Raw genomic sequence first — 19,092 nt, 5'->3', positions numbered from 1 at the left:
AACTATGTTCTACAGACCACCAGTCCAAGAAATCACACGACCTCCAGCAAGATAGGTTGAACTTCAGCTTAAGGAGCAACAGCTCTTATCCATACCTGCTTCTTTTTCTGTAGATTTTGCTCCTGTGACAGTATCAGATACCAAGTGGGGTTTTTTTTAGCTTATAATGGATGTTGAAACTCTCAGATTATAGGAAATGAAATAAATTTAGCCTTTAACATTGTTTTAGTGATACGTAATTAATCTGAATTAATTTATGGGTCACTTAATTCTGTAAATTACAGAGACATTTAGTCACCAGTCACCCTCTGTGTGAAAAACCTATGTGTGGAAGAAATGCATCATAAGGCTTTACATTTTTATGTCATTACATTCAGTCTTAATGATGACTCAATCTGATGAAATTACTTGTTGATACTGCAATAAGACTGTGGGGCAGTGGCTTCAGCAGTAGAACAGTCTTTGGTTTTGCAGGGAATTTCAACACATAATTGTGGAACTCTTCACGGAAAAATGATTTTAAGTCATATTCATCTTCAGAAAGATTATCAAGCAGATATTTAACAACTACAAATACTCTCAGTGCTTGAGACATTTGGTCAGGATATTACTTTCTAGAAATTGGATTTGCCCAAGGGAAAGTTGGATTTTTGTTGTTTTTAAAAACTGACATTCTTCTTGGTATCTTTTCAGATGGGGATGTTATTTTGTCCTTACATTGCACAAATGAGAATCTGTGTACGAAAAGAATCTGTCTTAAGCAGAAATTATTAAGGAAAATCATTAACTGAAGAATTTTCCTTCAAGATGTTGCCATAAATTAACTTACTTACAGTAAAGTAAAACACTTTATGTAAACCCACCTCATTTGTTTGTGGAACAAGCCACATTACCTCAGATAATTTGGCAAGTATTGCACACATCCACGCATTTAAAAAATGGTGTGCTAATCTTTTATTCCATCTTGACAATACAATTATGTGTTTCTCTGTGCAGTGCAAACAGCTACTGAATATCACATTTTAAATGTCTATTTGTGGATGATTAATCATGTTTACAATTGTCTGAGAGAAAGTTCAGTTTGTTAAAACAATTGCTACTGGGGCTTTTCTTAGTGAAGTCCATTTTATTGCTGGTGTGTTTTAGGCTGTTATGGGACACCTGTGCCAACCTCAAAATGGCACACATTTTTTGTCTGAGAAGTGACCTTACTTGTGCCTGTGACCTGCCATAAACCATTTAATAGATTCCCCATTGGACTTTATGACCATATATGTCAGAGGAAAAATCTGGTTTATTTTGTACAGAATTGTGACCCAGGTGCTCCTGGCCTTAAGAGACAAAGGGAAGAGTCCAAAGCAAACCAGCCTACTCCAACTCTCCAAACATCCCATATACAGCTTGCACAGTTGCCTAAATTTTGTACCAAGTCTTGCAAATAGGAATGGTTTGATTTCAAGACCTCAGAAATGACCGTGCTGAAAGTACGTGAAAATGTGGTTCCTCCAGGGGACACAGGAGATCGGTGGTTTTTATAAACAATTAGTGCACATAAAAAAGGTGTTGGATCCTCTTGCAGAAATGTTTGCTCATAAATGTTTGAGTGTGTTCCTATTCAAATGCTGCATTTTCTCACCTTTTAGGACATTTATCTGCCATCATCTCTTCCACAGTGTTGACACTGTGATTTTCCCCGATGAGCTGCAAATGAAGCACGATGATGCACAGCATTTCACTGTTCCTTCATACCAATATAACAGCAGCCCCTCTGTAAATTTATTCAGAGATACTATGTATTTTCCACCTTGAAAGTCTCTTGCTGGGATATGATGATTTGAAAATAATAAGTAACTTCTTAAGCTGCTGTAATTTTCTTTTTCCATTTGGTAGCCTGTGTGTCCTCAGCTGGTATTTCTTCTTGTTTTTCAAACTCTTTAAAGCAAATTTCTGTCCATTTTCTGTATTTGTATAATGAACTGGGAACAAGATGTGCAATGGTTGTGTGAAGCAAATACTTAGAAAGAGGGTAAAAATTTCAGTACATCACCAAAATTGTAAAGGCTTCTACAGAGAAAGTCCATGGTGTTCCCAGACTAGGGCAACATTGAGTAAAATTATCTTTTTACAGTAACATCGGTATACTATGCAGCAAAAGAACAACTACATTTGGCAGTTTTTTGCCAAGGAACACATATTGAATTTAAGCATTTCCTTGATCATGTTGTTTATACGGATTGTTATATTTTTATCTTGACTTCGACAGCATTCTTCAAATGTACTTGTAGTTACATTATGTTTTGATGATTTATAGTAAGCTTCATACAAATGTTAATGAGAAAGCATAGTATTAATACTTTAAAACAACTTTCAAAGTTAATATTCTCAGAAGGATTTGCACACTGATAATTAGCTACTAGTGAGAGATTGGATGGTTTAATTAATCTCTGTTATTTCACAGCTGGTAAAGGATTGCATTTTGCCATCCTTTATTTCCAAACTGGGAGTGCTAGAGAAGGAAGAGATCAAAAAATGAGCCGCCCCCAACCTCCTCAAATTTTCTTTCCCCACAATGTTGCAGACTAAGAACAACATAAAACTAATGGCAGTTGGAACCAAACAGAAAATTGTATCAGAGCAGGGACTTGAATCAGGAATCAGCAAAATCTGCAGCTTGGCCACATCACTGCTTTCCAACACACTGATGGCTGGGAAAAAAATCAGCGATTAGGAGGAGTGACAACAGTTATCTTGGGTGTTAAGTGCCAGTAAACCAAATCTCCTTATTGATAATGGCAATCAAAAACCTTCCAATAAATTGAAACTTTTACATTCTTAATATTTACAGAAATTCTGAGTGTATCATTTTCTTCCATTGTTTAATAAAACTCTGGTTGTCCTGTCACAGTAACAATGATTGATTTTTTTATTGCTTAGAAGTCAACAATACAGACAACTAAAGACAAGAGGAAGGCTACTGTCACCTTTTCTAGCTTCTAGACTGATGGTGTTGAAATTCATGTGCTGACACTCCAGCTGCATAAAGCAAGACAGATAAAGGTTATTGACCTTTCCTACAGGCATTTGGAGCAAATTTTGCATATTTTTCTTAAACAGATTGCTTCAGTAAAGTCAGGGGATGACTTTTATTTGTGAAATGAACAGGATTTTTCTTTATACATAACTAGTCTCTGGGTGCTGACTTTTTGTGCAATTTTAATAGCTGTGGATAAACTTTTGACTTTTTGATGCCTTCTTTTTCACAGCATATTGGCAATAAATGAGCCCTTTTCTATATCTGACACATAGGGTAGCATGGTTAGTTATCAGTAGCCATGGTAAATATGTGCAGTTGTAATGGGAAATGTCTGCACGACTGGTATGAATAAATTGGACGCTGATAATGTGTGCACTGTAGGGCTAGGAAGAAAAATTTATTCTCTCTGAAAAACACTTTGTTTTACATGAGAAGCACAGAAATACAGCTGTTTTCAGCCTCTCTTCTCTATGCCAGCTTGCAAACAGGCTTCCTACAGCATCTCCTTGATCTTTAGATTAGTGCCTCAGTACACTTCCTACCTTGTGTGAGCAGTTCCTTAAGTGTTCAGTTGAAATTGTCTAAACTACTTCATATGCTTAGGGACAATTTGGGACAATTTATTGGGTAAAAAATTCTCGTATTTGAATATTTTTCCTCCATACTCCATCCTGTACATACCTGCTTGTGTGTTGCTCTTTTTGGCTTTGAAGTAATATTGGTTAATGCCATATTTTTTGCATTAAAGGAGAAAGAACAAATAAAACTGTGTTAATTGCTTGCCCATGTCTTCAGGGATGATAAGGGATAACTAAGGCAGTTGCATTTCAGACAGTTCATTACAATCAAAAGTGTGTGCGGCTCGGATGGCCTGATGAGAGTGGCAATGATGTTTGAGAGTGGCAATGATATTTGAACACTCCAGCTGGTTGCTGATTGAATTGGAACAGGAGGGAGGAAAAAATCATCATGTGGCAAGTTGGTTTTGTCCTAAATACCAGTCCTTGTTTAAAACAGGTAACTATTGATTATCTATTGATGACCAGTTTATCCATTAAGAAAGAGGTACTACCGCATTGGCTGTTTTACAACCTGTGGTTCAAGCTTCCCACTTCAAAGCAGACTCAATCTTCTACAGGGCAGAAGTGTTTGTTAAGACTTGCACCATGCAGAGGACTACTTTATGTGTTTAATGTGGTGCTGCTGTTTTCCATCCCCTGCAGGTTTTGCTGGTCTTTGCAAAAGAAGACAACCAAAGCAATGGCTTCTGGTGGGCTTGTGACAGAGCGGGATACAGGTGCCACGTTGCCTGGACTCCAGAGTCAGCGCTTGAATGTTTCCTGGATAAGCATCAGGAAATAATTGTTATAGATCACAGGAACTCCAAATATTTTGATGCAGAAGATATCTGCAGGTAACCTAAAGGACCTTACGCTTCTCTTAAGCTGCAGAATACATTGTACAAAACCAAACCTCCTAATTTTAAAAGAAAAAATAGGGGGGAAAAGAAGATAAAAACAACAAACAAAAAATGAACACCTAAAATTGTAGTAAAATGGAAGTTTGGGGACTGAGGCCAGGAGGTTTGCATACATCTGTAAGAGAATAACGATATGAAAACTACACTATGCCAAAGTTGAATTGTAGAATTGTCTCTAGGTCATAGGGGCTTCTATCAGACCATAAGCCAAAGCTGTTGTGAAATTATTCCTTGCTGTCTGTGCTGCATCTTTCCTGCCTTACTGCTGCAGCAAAATCTGAAGCTGCAGACTTCAAAGGAATGTGTTTGTCCACAAGGTCAGGCACTGCCAGTTCTTCGCAAAGGTTTTCATCACTCTTCCAATCCACATGGTTGTGTCTAAGGTGCATTAAGATTATGAGTGCATAGTATTGGAATTCTTTGCTAAAATACACTGTTTCAGCTGCAGCATGTATTTTGCACCATACTGTGCTTCTAGTCTGCCATGAGCTGAAATTCGCCGCGTTTATGACAAGGGGCATTTAGTGCTCAAATACTTGTGCTGATGTATGTTCTTCTACCATACTTCTAAAGACCAACAGATGAACATAAAGATTGTTTATTCGGGACAGTGTGATATGAGTCCAAAAACCTATGATTAGACAGTAAAACACAAATGGGGTGTTCTTCTGATAGCTGGTAATATCTTTTTCAGTTTCTCAATAATATGCAGGGTGGTGAAATTTTGCTTATTCTGTATATAATAAACTATAGTCTTTCGTAATTTGTTATCCCCACTTTTCTTACTTGCATGCCTTGAAAGCACTTCCCACCCTGTAAACAAAATTTTGTGATGTCTAGAAGGACAGTGGTAAATATTAGAGGGGGCAGAGATTCTTGTTTAAATTAGTCAAGGGCATTGAAAATGCTTTGCATGGACTGACCTTTCTCAACTCTTGAATTCGGGGCAGTCTGCCCCAGATAAGCTGAGTACACAGGGGAAACCTTCACTAGGTCATGAGAGTGGGTTTGAAAAGCTGATGTTTGTACTCTGTGGTTTTGGAGCTTTTGCCTTCTTACCTGCTTAGAGCAAAATGAGAAATCTGGTGGCAAAATGAAAATGGTTTGTCTAAGTGGGGATAGGCAGGTTTGGCAGTGCACTATCGTATTTTCTAGCCTCAATGGTGTCTTTCAGTCCTGACTTTCATTTATATTTTCAGTGAAGGTACTCAGAACAATATTGAGAAAGCATTCAGTGTAACTGAAAAATTTTTGTTTCCTCAGGTCTATTCGTGCCACAGAGCCATCAGAGCATACTGTAATACTTGCTGTGGTTCCACGCACGTAAGTATTACTGGTTTGTGAAAGGTTTTTATTTTACTTTGTAAGAACAGTAATTTAACATAGAACAGTTATATCTTACTAGCAAGTCTTACAGAGTAAATGCAGTATTTTTCACCCAAAATGCGCTAGTGATGTTTTATGTTTTATTTGAGTGTTTTATAACTTTCCTTTAGTGCAGATTAGTATTATCACTGTCACCTTCAGAACGGGTTGTATAGTAAGAAAATCAAACAGGTATGTGTTTTTTCTAAGAGAAAAAGAAAATCCAAACCAAAACCAGAAAGCTGTGTATTACTTTCTAAAGGAAATTACTAGATAAGTAACACGTTGTTTATTGAACTGGGTTCTGGGGAAAACTTCAATCCTGTTGATGCTAAATTCACCAGAATGTTGTCCTGAAACCCTTATTCACTAATTCATACCCCATGCATTTAAGAAGAATTCTTACTGATTTAAATATATATTTATCAAATACCTTCAAATACCCTTGTTATAACTCCTACACACTACTGAATCCATTGTCATTTTATTAATTTCCTAGATCAATTAAAATATTAGGAAATAGAGTGGCAGGAGAACTATTACTGGCAAGATTTGAAAATCAACTAGATTTGCTGCTGAACAAGATTTTGCAACTTAACTTTATCTTAATAACATTTTTTTAAGATTGTTTCTCATAGGATATCACAGAACATCTTTTATCTTTTTCATACTTTCTTTTTGCAATTGCCTTCTGTGTATGTAAAGAGATACAGGACTTCTCTGGACGACCTGTCAGGTTTGCTGTAGGAATAACTATCAAGCTGTATAAAAGCTGCAAATACCTATAATAGAAGGCTATAGCACCAACTTCTGTAACAGTATGATTTTACATATGTATTTTAGGAAAAACTCTTCTCACTGAGTTCATTATAGTCAGAGAACTATGTCAAATTCATACCATCTAATCCTCAAGTGTTCTGTGCCCATACAATATACCAGCCCTGCTTAATATCTGTTTCAATGTCCTGGACAATGGGATTGAGTGCACCCTCGGTCAGTTTGCAGGTGACACCAAGCTGGGTGGGAGTGCTGATCTGCTGGAGGGCAGGAAGGCTCTGCAGAGGGATCTGGACAGGCTGGATCATGGGCTGAGGCCGATGGTGTGAGGTTCAACAAGGGCCAGTGCCAGGTCCTGCTCTTGGGTCACAACAACCCCAGGCAGTGCCACAGGCTGGGGCAGAGTGGCTGGAAAGGGCCCACAGGAAAAGGGCCTGGGGGTGCTGGTGACAGCGACTGAACGTGAGCCAGGGTGTGCCCAGGTGGCCAAGAAGGCCAATGGTATCCTGGCCTGGATCAGCAACAGTATGGCCAGCAGGACCAGGGTAGGGATTGTCCCCTCATACTCGGCACTGGTGAAGCCACACTTCAAATCTTGTGTCCAGCTCTGGGCCCTCAATACAAAAAGGACATTGAGATGATGTCCAGAGAAGGGCAACAGAGCTGGTGAAGGGTCTGGAGCACAAGTCCTATGAGGAGTGGCTGAGGAAGCTGAGGGTGTTTAGCCGGGAGGAAAGGAGGCTCAGGGATGACCTTGTTTCGCTCTACAACTACCTGAAAGGAGGCTATACCCAGGTGGGGATCAGTCTTTTCTCCCAAGTAGCAAGGGACCTGACAAGATGAAATGGCCTTAATTTGTGCTAAGAGAGGTTTAGACAGGGCATTAGGAAAAATTTCTTCCCTGAAAGGATTGCAAGCGTTGGAACAGGCTGCTCAGGAGCGTGGAATCATCATCCCTGGAAGTATTTAAAAGATGTGTGGATGTGGCACTTTGGAAATGGTTCTGGTGGGCTTAGCAGTTCTGGGTTAAAGGTTTGACTAGATGATCTTAACAGTCTTTTCCAACCTGAATAATTCTGTGGTTCTGTGATTTTGTTTTGTAGATCTGCTGACCAAGAAGAGACTTCTGTTCTTCCCCTTCTTGATGCAGGCTTTGATAGGGTATGTATAAATTGCCTATGTAATATAGAAAACATAGTAACTTCATCAATTACAGACACTTCCACTTCCTCAAATTGAAAATTATACATCCTTTTCTGTCAGAAATTTATTGTTAAGAAAGCAGTGGCAGTTAATTTACTTTTCTTTTCAACAGTGTGTTCCAGAAGCATATGAAATGAGAAGCTCTGTGACGTAGCTAGTCCTTTCAGAATGGCAGGAGTACTGAGATTACTTCCATGTGGTCTGGCTGGGTAGTGGGTGGGTTTTGTTGATGACTGCACTAAAAAACAATGTTGGGAGACTCTGATTAAAATATTGCAACATGCTGGCTCATCACCCAGACCCCCCTGTGTGTCTGAGGCTGCTGGGATTTCTCTTCTAAAGGGACTACAAACCTGTCCAGCTCGCGGTGTGAAGAAGAATTTTTTTTCCCATTATGTCTGTTATGTTGGTTTGCACAGTTCTTCTTAGTACAGAGTTAGAGACACTCCTGTACAAGCAGCAGAAGGGAAGATAACTGTTGACACTGTTTCTCAAAGGGTTTTGAAGGAGAGAGCCAAAAGGCAGGAGTTCTCAGCTCTGAAAATCTAGGTTGCTTACCCTCTCCTAATCTTTATGTGAGTGGCTTTGGATGGATATTACTGTTACATTACTCTAAAATAAACCAGCTGCATTTTTTAAGTTAGCCATTCATAGGGAAGGATGTGTACTTAAGCAAAAGAAGCACATCTGGAGTTAGAATTAACTGTATTTACTTTCTTAAATATATTTATAGTTAGGAAAATTAACTATAGTAGGTAAAATCAGGGAAGAGATGGAATCAACCCAGGCAAAATCTCATGTTCCTATGCTCATACTGAGTCCAGTGTCTGAGCTAACTCACATTCAGCCCAAGTTTGTTTACACAGCAGAACATGAACCAGAATTACCATTTTCAGATCATCTCCCAAAAAAAGAGGTATAAGATCTTGCCTCTACTGCAAGGGTATTGTGGGGCCAAAGCATTTCTAAAGCACTTAGATGCTCTAAAAATTGGAAAAGGTGAATCTAAGAGAAAGGTCAACCCAAGAAGTCCAGTGCTCTATTAGTGTAGTTTCTCTCTCTCCCTCTCTCTCTCTCTCTCTGGCTTTAATATTTTTCAAAGAAAACTTTATTACTTCTCAGGTCTAGGGTTTCATTCGAACACGATGCAGGGCAATATGTTTTGTGAGCTAGATTGTAACTCTAGGTGTAGCACTGGGTAAAGTCAGAGGAGACTGTGCAGCTGTGAGACACGGCTCAGTGGTGCTCTCTGCCTTGGAAAGAAAAATCTTTTTGCACCTGACAGCTGCAGTAACTACTCTCTCTTGCTGTCCCAAATTTATCAGAGAGCTTGCATAATGTAATAATTCCCTATTGGAATTATTTTCAAGACTTTAAAATGCATCTGATGTCAAGATTTCTACTTTTGCTGTGGGGTGCACATAGGAATCATTTTTGCTTGGATGGGGATCAGTAGGGACTAAATCCATTACCACACAAAGATTTAAAAAGACCCTTCTTCAAACAGAAAGGTGTATTTGTGGGGAGTCTCTTCCTCAGCAGCAAAAATGAAATTTATTTTTGGAAAATCATACCTGCTGAAATCATAAGTTTTTCTTTATGCTGACTTATTTCTGTTTTTTCTTCCTTCTTCTCAAGAACATATTTTATTACATCTTCTGATTTTCCCCCTATATCATTAACAGCTTTTGTGTTTGTGTATTAATGCTGTTGCTAATCCAGTACATTAATTATGCTGATTTTTTTTTCCTCTCAGCCTCATAAATCTGATAGTGGTGGCCTACTTAGGGTGGGCTAATTTGAATAAGCAATTTAGCTTCCTGACTGATTTTTAGCTATGATTTAAATCAGCAAACAGGGGATCTTAACATTTGCAGTTACTGAATTACAAACTTGTATTGTATTTTGAACTTTTTTCCTAAACAAATGTTGATTCTCATTGACCAGATACTATTAAAACTTTCTGGATTGGAATAAAAGAAGTCTTAATATTAAACCTAATTTTTATTGCTAAGCAAGAAGAATTATGCATCCCTGTTGGCTTATAACTCTTGTGGCTTGTACTAAGTTCCATAAAGAGCAACAGCAGAATCCCATTATAATGAAGTAAAAAATAATTTAAGAGTACGTATTACTTAAATCACAATCTACTATATACATACGAAACTTTCTGTAAAGAAAGTGTTTTGTCTGCCTTCTAATATCTGAGAGTTCAGAGATCTTATTCTTGTGTCACATTAGAAGCATAGATTACAAAAGGAAATGTCTCCTGCTATTTTCATGTCCCAGTCAATTTCTCAGCTTTGAGTCAGCCAGCAAATGACCAGCATCAAAACTGTGAACTTAGGGAAAGTGATTCTGTACATCTGCAGAAGATTATACAACAGTTAAGAGCACAGTTAGAACTTTGATAAGCTGCAATTCTTGATTCTTAGCAAAAGATTTGTGCCAAGAGTTTTGTAGGTGAACAGCAGTGGTTAAATTTTTTCAGTAAAACACACTACTGTAAAATTTAGTTTATAAAGAGCCTTAGTATATTCTAGTAAGTCTATTTCATAAAATAGGTCGCCATCATTGATAAATTTTATATTATTGATAGATTTGTTCTTATTGTTTTAAATTTAGCACAAATGTATTTGATTATTTAAAAGAGCACCCTAAAACTGAAAATCTAAATCTACACTGCTGTAGAAGAGAAGTTTGTTTGCAGGCAGTTTGATATACAAAAACAAAACTTTGTTTGCTCCTTTGCTTCTGCCAGCTTGATATTGTACCTTTTGTTTTCCCATGCATTCTGTAGTGTATGAAGTGAAAGTTACAGCAATATTTTAAGATCTTAACATTAAGGAGTGAAACAGACCCATGCCAACAGTTGTTTTTAATTTTACTTTTTTATGTTTTGCTCACAACTTGGAATTAAGCCACTGGTCTCCAAAACAGAGTTTTTCATCCAGGACAGAAGCATAGATTTCTTGAAGGCTCTGCTTTGGATATTTGCATGCTGCTCTGGACTGTGTGTGCAGCTGTGCTGTGAGAACTAGTGACAACACAGGGCATTTCCTGTGATAACTAAAGTCAATGCACGTGATTGATCAGTAAACTTTAACTGAAGTCAGAGAATCTACTTCTTTTGTAGCAACATAAAATTTCTGATTTCAGCAGGACCAAGCACAAGCACTTTCAAACCTAACAGAGAGAACATTCTCTCCTGTCTAGAGTAAAAGTTTTTTCACTGTGGCCAGCATGCTTCTACTTTATATACTTTTCTGCACTTCTGAATTCACAGTGACAGCTCAGTGAGATTACTTGTGAAGCAAACTTACTTCCTTTTCTGAGCTTCAGCCGCAATATTTGCTTGGAAACAAATGCCAAATATAATTCTTTATCTTCTTCTTTTTTGCATGAATGTTTTTATGTCTCTAAGGTTTTCCATTTCCCTTGTGAATGAAGGATAGGTGTTCAAAATAAAACATCAAGGCAATACTGGTTTTGTGTGTGACTGTGTTTGGGGTTCTTTTAAGAGTATGCGTTGGATTGCTAAAACCAAATGGGAAAATTGAGTTAAGGATTTAGCATATTTTTATGCTTGCTTTGTATTTAGATACTTGTGTTGTCTTAAAAAACAGAAACTCATTCCTGAGGAAAAGATGATTATTCACAACACAAAAGGTACAACCAGAGCTTATTTCTACAGAAAAGGAAAGTATGGTTGAGGTTGGGAGGGACCTCTAGGGGTCATCTTGCCCAACCTCCCTGCTCAAGTACAGCCACCTAAAACAAGTTGTCCAGGACCATGCCACACAGCTTTTGAACATTTCCAGGCATGGAGACTCTGTAACATCTCTGGGCAACCTGTGCCTAGGTCACCCTCACAGTAAAAAAAAAAAAAAAAACACCAAAAAAACCCCACCCTGTTGCCTGATGTTCAGGTTCCCTGAACCTCCTGTGCTTCTGTTTGTGCCCATTGCCTCTGGTCCTGTCACTGGGTACCACTAGAAAGAAGCTGGCTATGTCTTCTTATAGTCTTCCTTCAGATATTTATATACTTTGATAAGTTCTCCACTTCAGCCTTCTCCTTTTCGGGCTGAGACAGCTCTCTTGGCCTGTCTCATGGTAGAGGTGCTTAATCACCCTTGTGACCGTCACTGGCCTCGTGCCAGCTCTCTTTAAAAAGTTTAAGTTTTAGATGCAGGAACAGAAATAACAGCCTATTTAATACACTCTTGATTTGTCTTCCAGCAATTCATGGAGAACAGCAGTGTCACTGCTTGTTACAATGAACTGGTTCAAATAGAATACGGGGAAGTGCGATCTCAGTTCAAATTACGGTATGTAGAAGTGTGAGAAACTGCAAACATCAACCTCCTGGTCTAAATAATTGTATCATGTTGCTTTCTGCTTCTTCCCAGCTCTGCATATGTGTGTCTTGCATCTGTATGTATGTGTATGTATGTATGTAATACACTACATTTTATATTTTCTCCTCCTGTTATTTTGTAAAGGACGAACTGAAGTACCTTAGTAACTGGTACCCAGAGAAAGCTCGGTCAATGTAGGTATGGACTGCGAATTTACATGATGGTAAAATTTCACAGAGTCATTCTTGATCTTGCGTGTCTGAGATTTCATATTCAAAGGCTTGATCTGAATACGATCTTGATTCAGCTCTGAGTTTTTATTTTCTTGCTTGGCCGAGACTTGGCAGGCCAGGAGCACAGTTGTATATGATAGTGAGAAGTTAAATTCCCACATGCACTTTTTCCTTAATGTGACTAATTCTATATTTAATATAGGTGCTTTTGCATGCATGTAGATATTTGTGCAATGTAACCATATGAAATGATAGGAAAGAAATGCAGAGAAAGGGCTGTTCTCTCTGTGGCATAAATTAATTCCAGTTCCATCTACAGAAAATACTATCACTTTTCTACAAGTTTCAGTGTGTCTATTTAAGAAGGTGATTTTTCTAAGATTTTCTTTGCAAACCGATACCAAAGTGACTTCACATTTCACATGATTGCATGTTCATGCATGCAAACTGCAATTACAGTAAAATTTCAGGGGAAAAAAAATTGAATTTTGGTTTACACAATTTTAAAAGTTGTTTTCCATAACTCAGCAGGAATTCCCCCTACCTCTGTCTTATTAGGCAGATGCCATTAAAAACTAATCAGAACCGATACTGGTTATAGCATTCAGGTACAATTCTTTTTTTCATTTGTGTGGTTTAATTAAGTGGGGAAAAAGGTGCTGCACTTCATGTCAGTGCCACTTGCCAGTGATCTACAAGTCTTCTACACAGCTTTGTAAAAGTGAAAGGGAAGAGAATGCAGGAAGTTTGTTGATAGAATTAAACCCAGGATATGTCACATGTTCAGACACAAGAGAAATGTGATGAAAAACTAGCACCAGCCCCAGAGAGCAGTATATGAGGTCACATCAGCGGTCAGAAGTGTCTTTCTGTTCCTAGCATGGACTCCACTTTTCCACATAGCTGGTTCTGGTTTGAAACTTGGTTGGACATCTGTGTGCTAATTAAAGGGGATATGGGCCATTTTAACTTGTAATTTTGCTGGCTTGCTTGCCAGATCAAAAGAAAATACTAAGGCTTGAATAGTGCAAATATATGTGTGTTTTCTTACAGAAATTCTGTGTAATTACATTTGTTAGCAGCTGATGTACCAGACAGGCATCTATCACTGAGACAAATTAGTTTCTTCACACAGCACAAAATCACACTCGGGAACCAGCTTGAACTGCTAGAAAATCACATATAAAATTATACTCCGAGCTCCTTTTACTCTATGAGCAGAAACACTTCTGTCATCTTCCGTATAAAACACTTACTTCCTACAAATCTTCATCCACATAACTGTGTGTCTGTGTTTCTGTGTATATCTCTTCATGTATCCTATTTGGTTTTGAGTTACTTCTGTAATAAGGAGAAGTAGCAATGTTCTGTATTTCTTAATTCTCTAGTCACTGGTATTAATTCAAACTCTGCTATGCAGCCTGGAAGCAAGATGTTCCTTTTAGGTAAATACTGTATACAGGAATGTTTATGCACAGTGCGGTTTTGCTCCCGCAATGAGACTTATTTAGAATATAATTAGTTTGTCTTTAGTGCAAATCAAAGATGAAGTACTGATACCTATCAAAAGAAGTATGCCTGGGTTGTTTCTTCTAGTATGTACTCTTCCTGGCCATGGTAGGGTGTTGGAACTACATGGTCTTCATGTCCCTTCCAACCCAAATCATCCTATGATTCTATGAGATATACATTTTTCCCTAGTATTAGGAGCCTATATTAATGTTAATGTCGTCCTGTATAAATCATAATTTAAGCAATTTGAATTCTTTAGCAAGAAGATAAGGCTTCTGTTTTCTGGCATTAGTTCAAGGATAGCCCTGGAAAAAAAATGGGGATCAAAGATCATCTGGGTTCTTAAAGATCAGGATGTATGGAAGTCCAGTCACTGCATTATTACTTGGAAGCAAGAAAATTGGTATTTTTTGAACTAGAACTTTGACATGGTTCTATTGCTTCCTTTAACTGTGTTGTATTACAGTTTCTTTTACAGTGCCAATCTACTTGCTGTATTGAAAACTTTGTATATACCTGCTGTCGTGATTTTTGTGTTCCAAGTTTTTAATGATCACAAAACATTTTGATGTAATAGTATGTGTTATTTTTACTGCTCACTGTTAGTTCCTGCTGTCCAAAGCATGTATGTAGGTACAAGTATACTATTAAGATGCTGCAGTATCTATGAGCACTTTTATAATGTAATCTGCAGTAAAAGCACGTTAACAACAGGGATGTCTGAGGCTGGATGTTTTGAAAAAGTCATAATAAAGATAGTGACATGGTCTAGTCAAAACAACTGCTACTTTGTGGTTCATCTACTGATAAGTACAATTTAATCATGTATTTATAGTGAACAAAATGTTCTAACAAAAAAACTAATGTGCTAATCATTTGCTAATTTCAGGGCTTGTAATGCAGTGTTTACAGCATTAGACCATTGTCAGGAAGCTGTAGAAATAACCAGTGAAGATCATGTCATTCAGGTAGGGGGGAAAATGTTAACTATCTTACAGAATTTGAAAAGAGGAAACCCAAAGTAGTCCCTGTTCTATTTCAGTATTTTAGCTTTGTTGCTCATTAGAAAGCCTTGTAAAATGAACTGCCTAATTTCTGGTTGCTGCACACTGATGCCTGCTGAATTTTTACAGATTTTTCTTCTGTAACTTCATTTAGATGGTAGTTTTCAGTAATGTTTTTTCTCTGCATTCACTGTCTTTCTGTGCTTTCTGATAGATTACATATCACCTTCTCCGTTCAGCCTCTTACTTGAATAAAATGTTTCACCATTACGTAGTATTTTATATGAGAAACACTGAGTTGTAGGGATGAGTGGTTGTGCCTTTAGCTATATAACTTGTCACACTTCGATACTTATATAAGTTATTATCCTTGAAATAAATTCTTTTTGATATTGTCCTAATGTACCTTTGTTTGGCAGTATGTTAATCCAGCCTTTGAACGGATGATGGGGTACTGCAAGGGAGAGCTTATTGGCAAGGAGCTCACTGAACTACCTAAAAGTGATAAAAACTCTACAGACCTTTTGGACAACATAAACACATTTATTAAAAAAGGAAAGGTAAGCAAATAAAACAAACTCCTTTGAAACTGCTACAGAGTTCTATTCTGCTTTGGTTTTTATTGCTGTAGGTTTAAGAACACAAGATGTGTTTTTCATGAATATACATGTAAGACCAGAATTCTGCTTCTCAGATGTCTAAGCACAACAGCTCATATCACAGACAAGTGACTACAGATCTCATTAGCTTTGCTTTTAGGATCTGACTGAACTCCTGCTGATTTGTTGGCTTAAGATCAGTATCAGAATGTTTTCTGTGTTTCTGTTTTGCTTAGAGCCCATGGAGCTTTTGTTAGTTGGAATGTAACAGTTTGTCCCTCAGTCAGTCTCTCAGGTGGCTGAATCATCCAAACAAAATGTGTAACTGTTCTGTCAAACAGCAGAGCCTTCACTAACTGCATACTTAAAGCACCAAAATGTATTGGCAACCAGTGGGGTTTGCTTTCCTAATAACTGTAGTTAGAATATCTGCAGTGCACTGTGAACTCCTGTCGTTGGGGTGATGAGCCTGGCAATACATTCTCCTAACACATGCAACAGTCTCCTATCCCATCTCCCCAGGGCTGCAGAAATACCTGTTGCCCTTCCCTCTCTCATGTTCTGCTTCAAGAACTTTGGGGAGTTCTTGAACCTTTGAGTCACATCCAGCAATGATCTGAGCTTTGTGAGTCACTGTCTGGAGTTGTTTGCAGGTTCACCTTGGTTCATTAGCAGTACCCACAGGCCACTCCTGCTGTGCTCCTCCTCATTTATATGGGCTGCCCAGGAGCTAGTACTGCCTGCTCAAAGGTGTCTTTTACCCATTTTCCGACTTCATCCTACTCTGCTGCCAGGTAGTTCCCTCCTTAAAATTATTCCTCTTTGAGATTAGTTGAAGGACATCTTTAGATCAAAGACTTCTGAAATTTAGCATATATATTGCATGACAACCAACAACTTCAAAGCTGAATGGTGCTTGGCACAGGGTTCGCTTCTGCTGGTCCCAAGGGATATCCTTTTGTTGCAGCCACTGCTTCTTATGGTGGCACCTAGCAAGAATGTTTGTCACCTCTTTAAGTAGATGATACCTAAAGTTCCTTGTAAAAATTGTAAAGTTCCTTGTAAAAAATACTTTCTCCCAAGAGAAACATAATTATACTGTCCTTACATCAGTTAAAGGTGCTGCTCTCCACTGGGTGAGTAGTTGCTGCTCTCTCTCTGTTATACTTAATAGTATATTAATTTTATACTATTTTTAAGAAGACAACCATGAAATAAAAATAATAATTTAGTACATAAGGACTATGCAATAATAAATGAATATTTGACTGTAAGCTATGTGTGCTCAGATGCTGTCACTGTTGTGTGTGTTTCCTTAGGAATGGCAAGGAGTTTACTACGCAAGAAAAAAATCAGGAGACAGTATCCAGCAGCACGTGAAGATAACACCTGTGGTCGGTCAAGGAGGGTAACTAACTTGTCCGGAACATAATTGATTTCTGGGTTTTAGGGCCTTCTCTCTGCTTTCTGCATCTGTAAGTTTGACATGAACCTCCATGTATTTAGCAACTGGACAACCCCATGTTCGTGTGCGTGCTTGTACATGTTCCCACCTTCGCAGTTTAGAATGGACACATTGCCAAATTCAGCTCCCAGATCTGCAGGAGAATTCCTGGAGCAACAGAAGGATCAGGTGTCCTGGGATAAAAACCTCAATGTTATGCTTCATGAAGGAGTGAGTGCTAGTCACTCAGTTGTCTTGCTGGTTTTGGGCTTGGTATCTGGTGTCAGGACGGCTTGGAGATCTCTCCTTTAGAAAATATCAGTGTATCACTTCACTTCTCTCTTTACAATTTGATACAGTAACAAGTGATTATTTCTGTTGGTAGGCAAATAAGACACTTTGTGTCCCTCAAAAGGCTGCATTGTACCAATGAAAACAACAAACAGGTATTGTATTTCTTTCATGTGATAATTTTCATAGCTTTTAGTAAACTGATATTTTTTGGCTTAAAATTTTTTCAAGAAGATGTGATCTATATTGTCAATGAGATTCTCATTGATTGTTGGGTCAAGCAAGAAAACTTCAACATTTGCCTGCACTATTCTCCTTTTGCAAGACTCCTGAGTAGAGGAACAACATACTTAATTTTCTGGAGCATGGATATGACAGTTGAGTCCATGATGCTGTGGAGCAACACAGACCACAGTTCAAAGGGAGTTCAGGGCTTTTTTTGTAGAGCTGTTCTTGCCAGCCTGATCTGGTGTACTTATGCCAACTAATGACCTATGCTCAGTGGTCCCAAGATTTGGCAATGTGTGGTACTTATATGAAGTGCAGCCTTCATGCAGGCCCTGAGACTTCACACATCTGCCAGAACAGGTGCTGTGAAAGGGTGTAACTCAAGCCATAACCCGAGTAACGTGGCAGTAGTGGCTGAGCTGGGTCTCTGCAGTCCAGACACAAATCCACACCAGCTGCTCCTGCAACAAACTTGGTGGTGCGGAGAGCTGTTTGCTGTCATCTTCTCCTGGTTTCCTCCCTCTGACAGTGTCTGAGGCAGATGACCACATCACATACTTTGCCCCAAAAATACTAAGTGCCTTGTAGCGTAAAGTCTGGACTTTTGTGAGCAAAGGAGTGAAGCCTGTCTTTGGCATATGGTCTGTAGGGGGTGAGATAGAAAGTGGGAAGCATAAGAAGTGGCTGGAAACACTTTAGACCAAGCATGTGCTTGGGAAATAGGATATGTTTCCATGTTGTTTAGGGAAGGGGTTCTGTATCTTGTTTTATTTAGAATTTTATGTGCTTTTATCCATGATGTGGGAAAAGACACACAGGAAAAGTATTTAGAAAATCTCTAGTATGTCTAGTTGCCCTTTCTTGAGTAGAACAATACTGAATATTAACACATTATTGGAAAACCACTACTGCTAGAGGAATTTCATTGGTGGTAACATTTGACCACTGAAACCATCCTTGTTTAACAAGTTTTTGTGGAAGTAGGTAGTAAAAAATCAAGGAGAAATCTGCATAATTCCCGGAAGAACTTTGCATGTCTATCACTGAAAAATAAGACTCATAGTATTTTAAACTTATGAGGCTCTTTGAACTAAAACGTGTATTTTAGTATTAGCAAAGTGTCATTTACAGTCACAGGATGTTTTAAAATGCTCAGACTAGAGTGCAACAGAGTTTTATAATAAAAGCAGTGATAAAGTTACATGTATTTCTTTTTAATTCATTGCTTAAACCTCATAAATGTTGTTTCATTTATAGGTGCTTCGATGTTGATTTGAAAGTAAGACATAATCTGATGGCTTTTTCTATATTATACACACAACTGAAAGACTGGTACAGGGAGGTGTATGTATGATATTCTTAATGCAAGATAATGGGTTCAAAATAATTACAAACTTGTATCCATATGTAAAAACAGCAGTAGGAATATAGGAAAAACGTCCTTTTCTTTTGTTTTTCTTTGCCCTGTAGATTGGACTGCTTAAACCAGTAAGAATCATAGAATCATAGAATCATAGAATCATAGATTGATATGGAAAGGGACCTTAAAGATCACCTAGTTTCA

The 19,092-nt window shown here is 38.1% G+C and overlaps 1 protein-coding gene across 2 annotated transcripts in view; it reads left to right on the top strand.

The window, feature by feature from the left end:
* The window catches only part of PDE8B (phosphodiesterase 8B), a 73,504-nt gene that overhangs the window by 32,529 nt on the left and 21,883 nt on the right, over positions 1-19,092 (top strand). For both annotated transcript variants that reach the window (XM_032097503.1, XM_032097502.1), the window contains exons 3-10: positions 4,258-4,448; positions 5,778-5,837; positions 7,760-7,817; positions 12,099-12,187; positions 14,852-14,930; positions 15,386-15,526; positions 16,885-16,973; positions 17,395-17,455. In XM_032097503.1, coding sequence (XP_031953394.1) covers positions 4,258-4,448; positions 5,778-5,837; positions 7,760-7,817; positions 12,099-12,187; positions 14,852-14,930; positions 15,386-15,526; positions 16,885-16,973; positions 17,395-17,455 — 768 coding nt within the window. The remainder of the gene's footprint in view (positions 1-4,257; positions 4,449-5,777; positions 5,838-7,759; positions 7,818-12,098; positions 12,188-14,851; positions 14,931-15,385; positions 15,527-16,884; positions 16,974-17,394; positions 17,456-19,092) is intronic.

This window comes from Corvus moneduloides, chromosome Z (assembly GCF_009650955.1).
Source record: "Corvus moneduloides isolate bCorMon1 chromosome Z, bCorMon1.pri, whole genome shotgun sequence".
NCBI lineage: Eukaryota > Metazoa > Chordata > Aves > Passeriformes > Corvidae > Corvus > Corvus moneduloides.
This window is presented reverse-complemented; position numbering and strand designations above follow the sequence as displayed.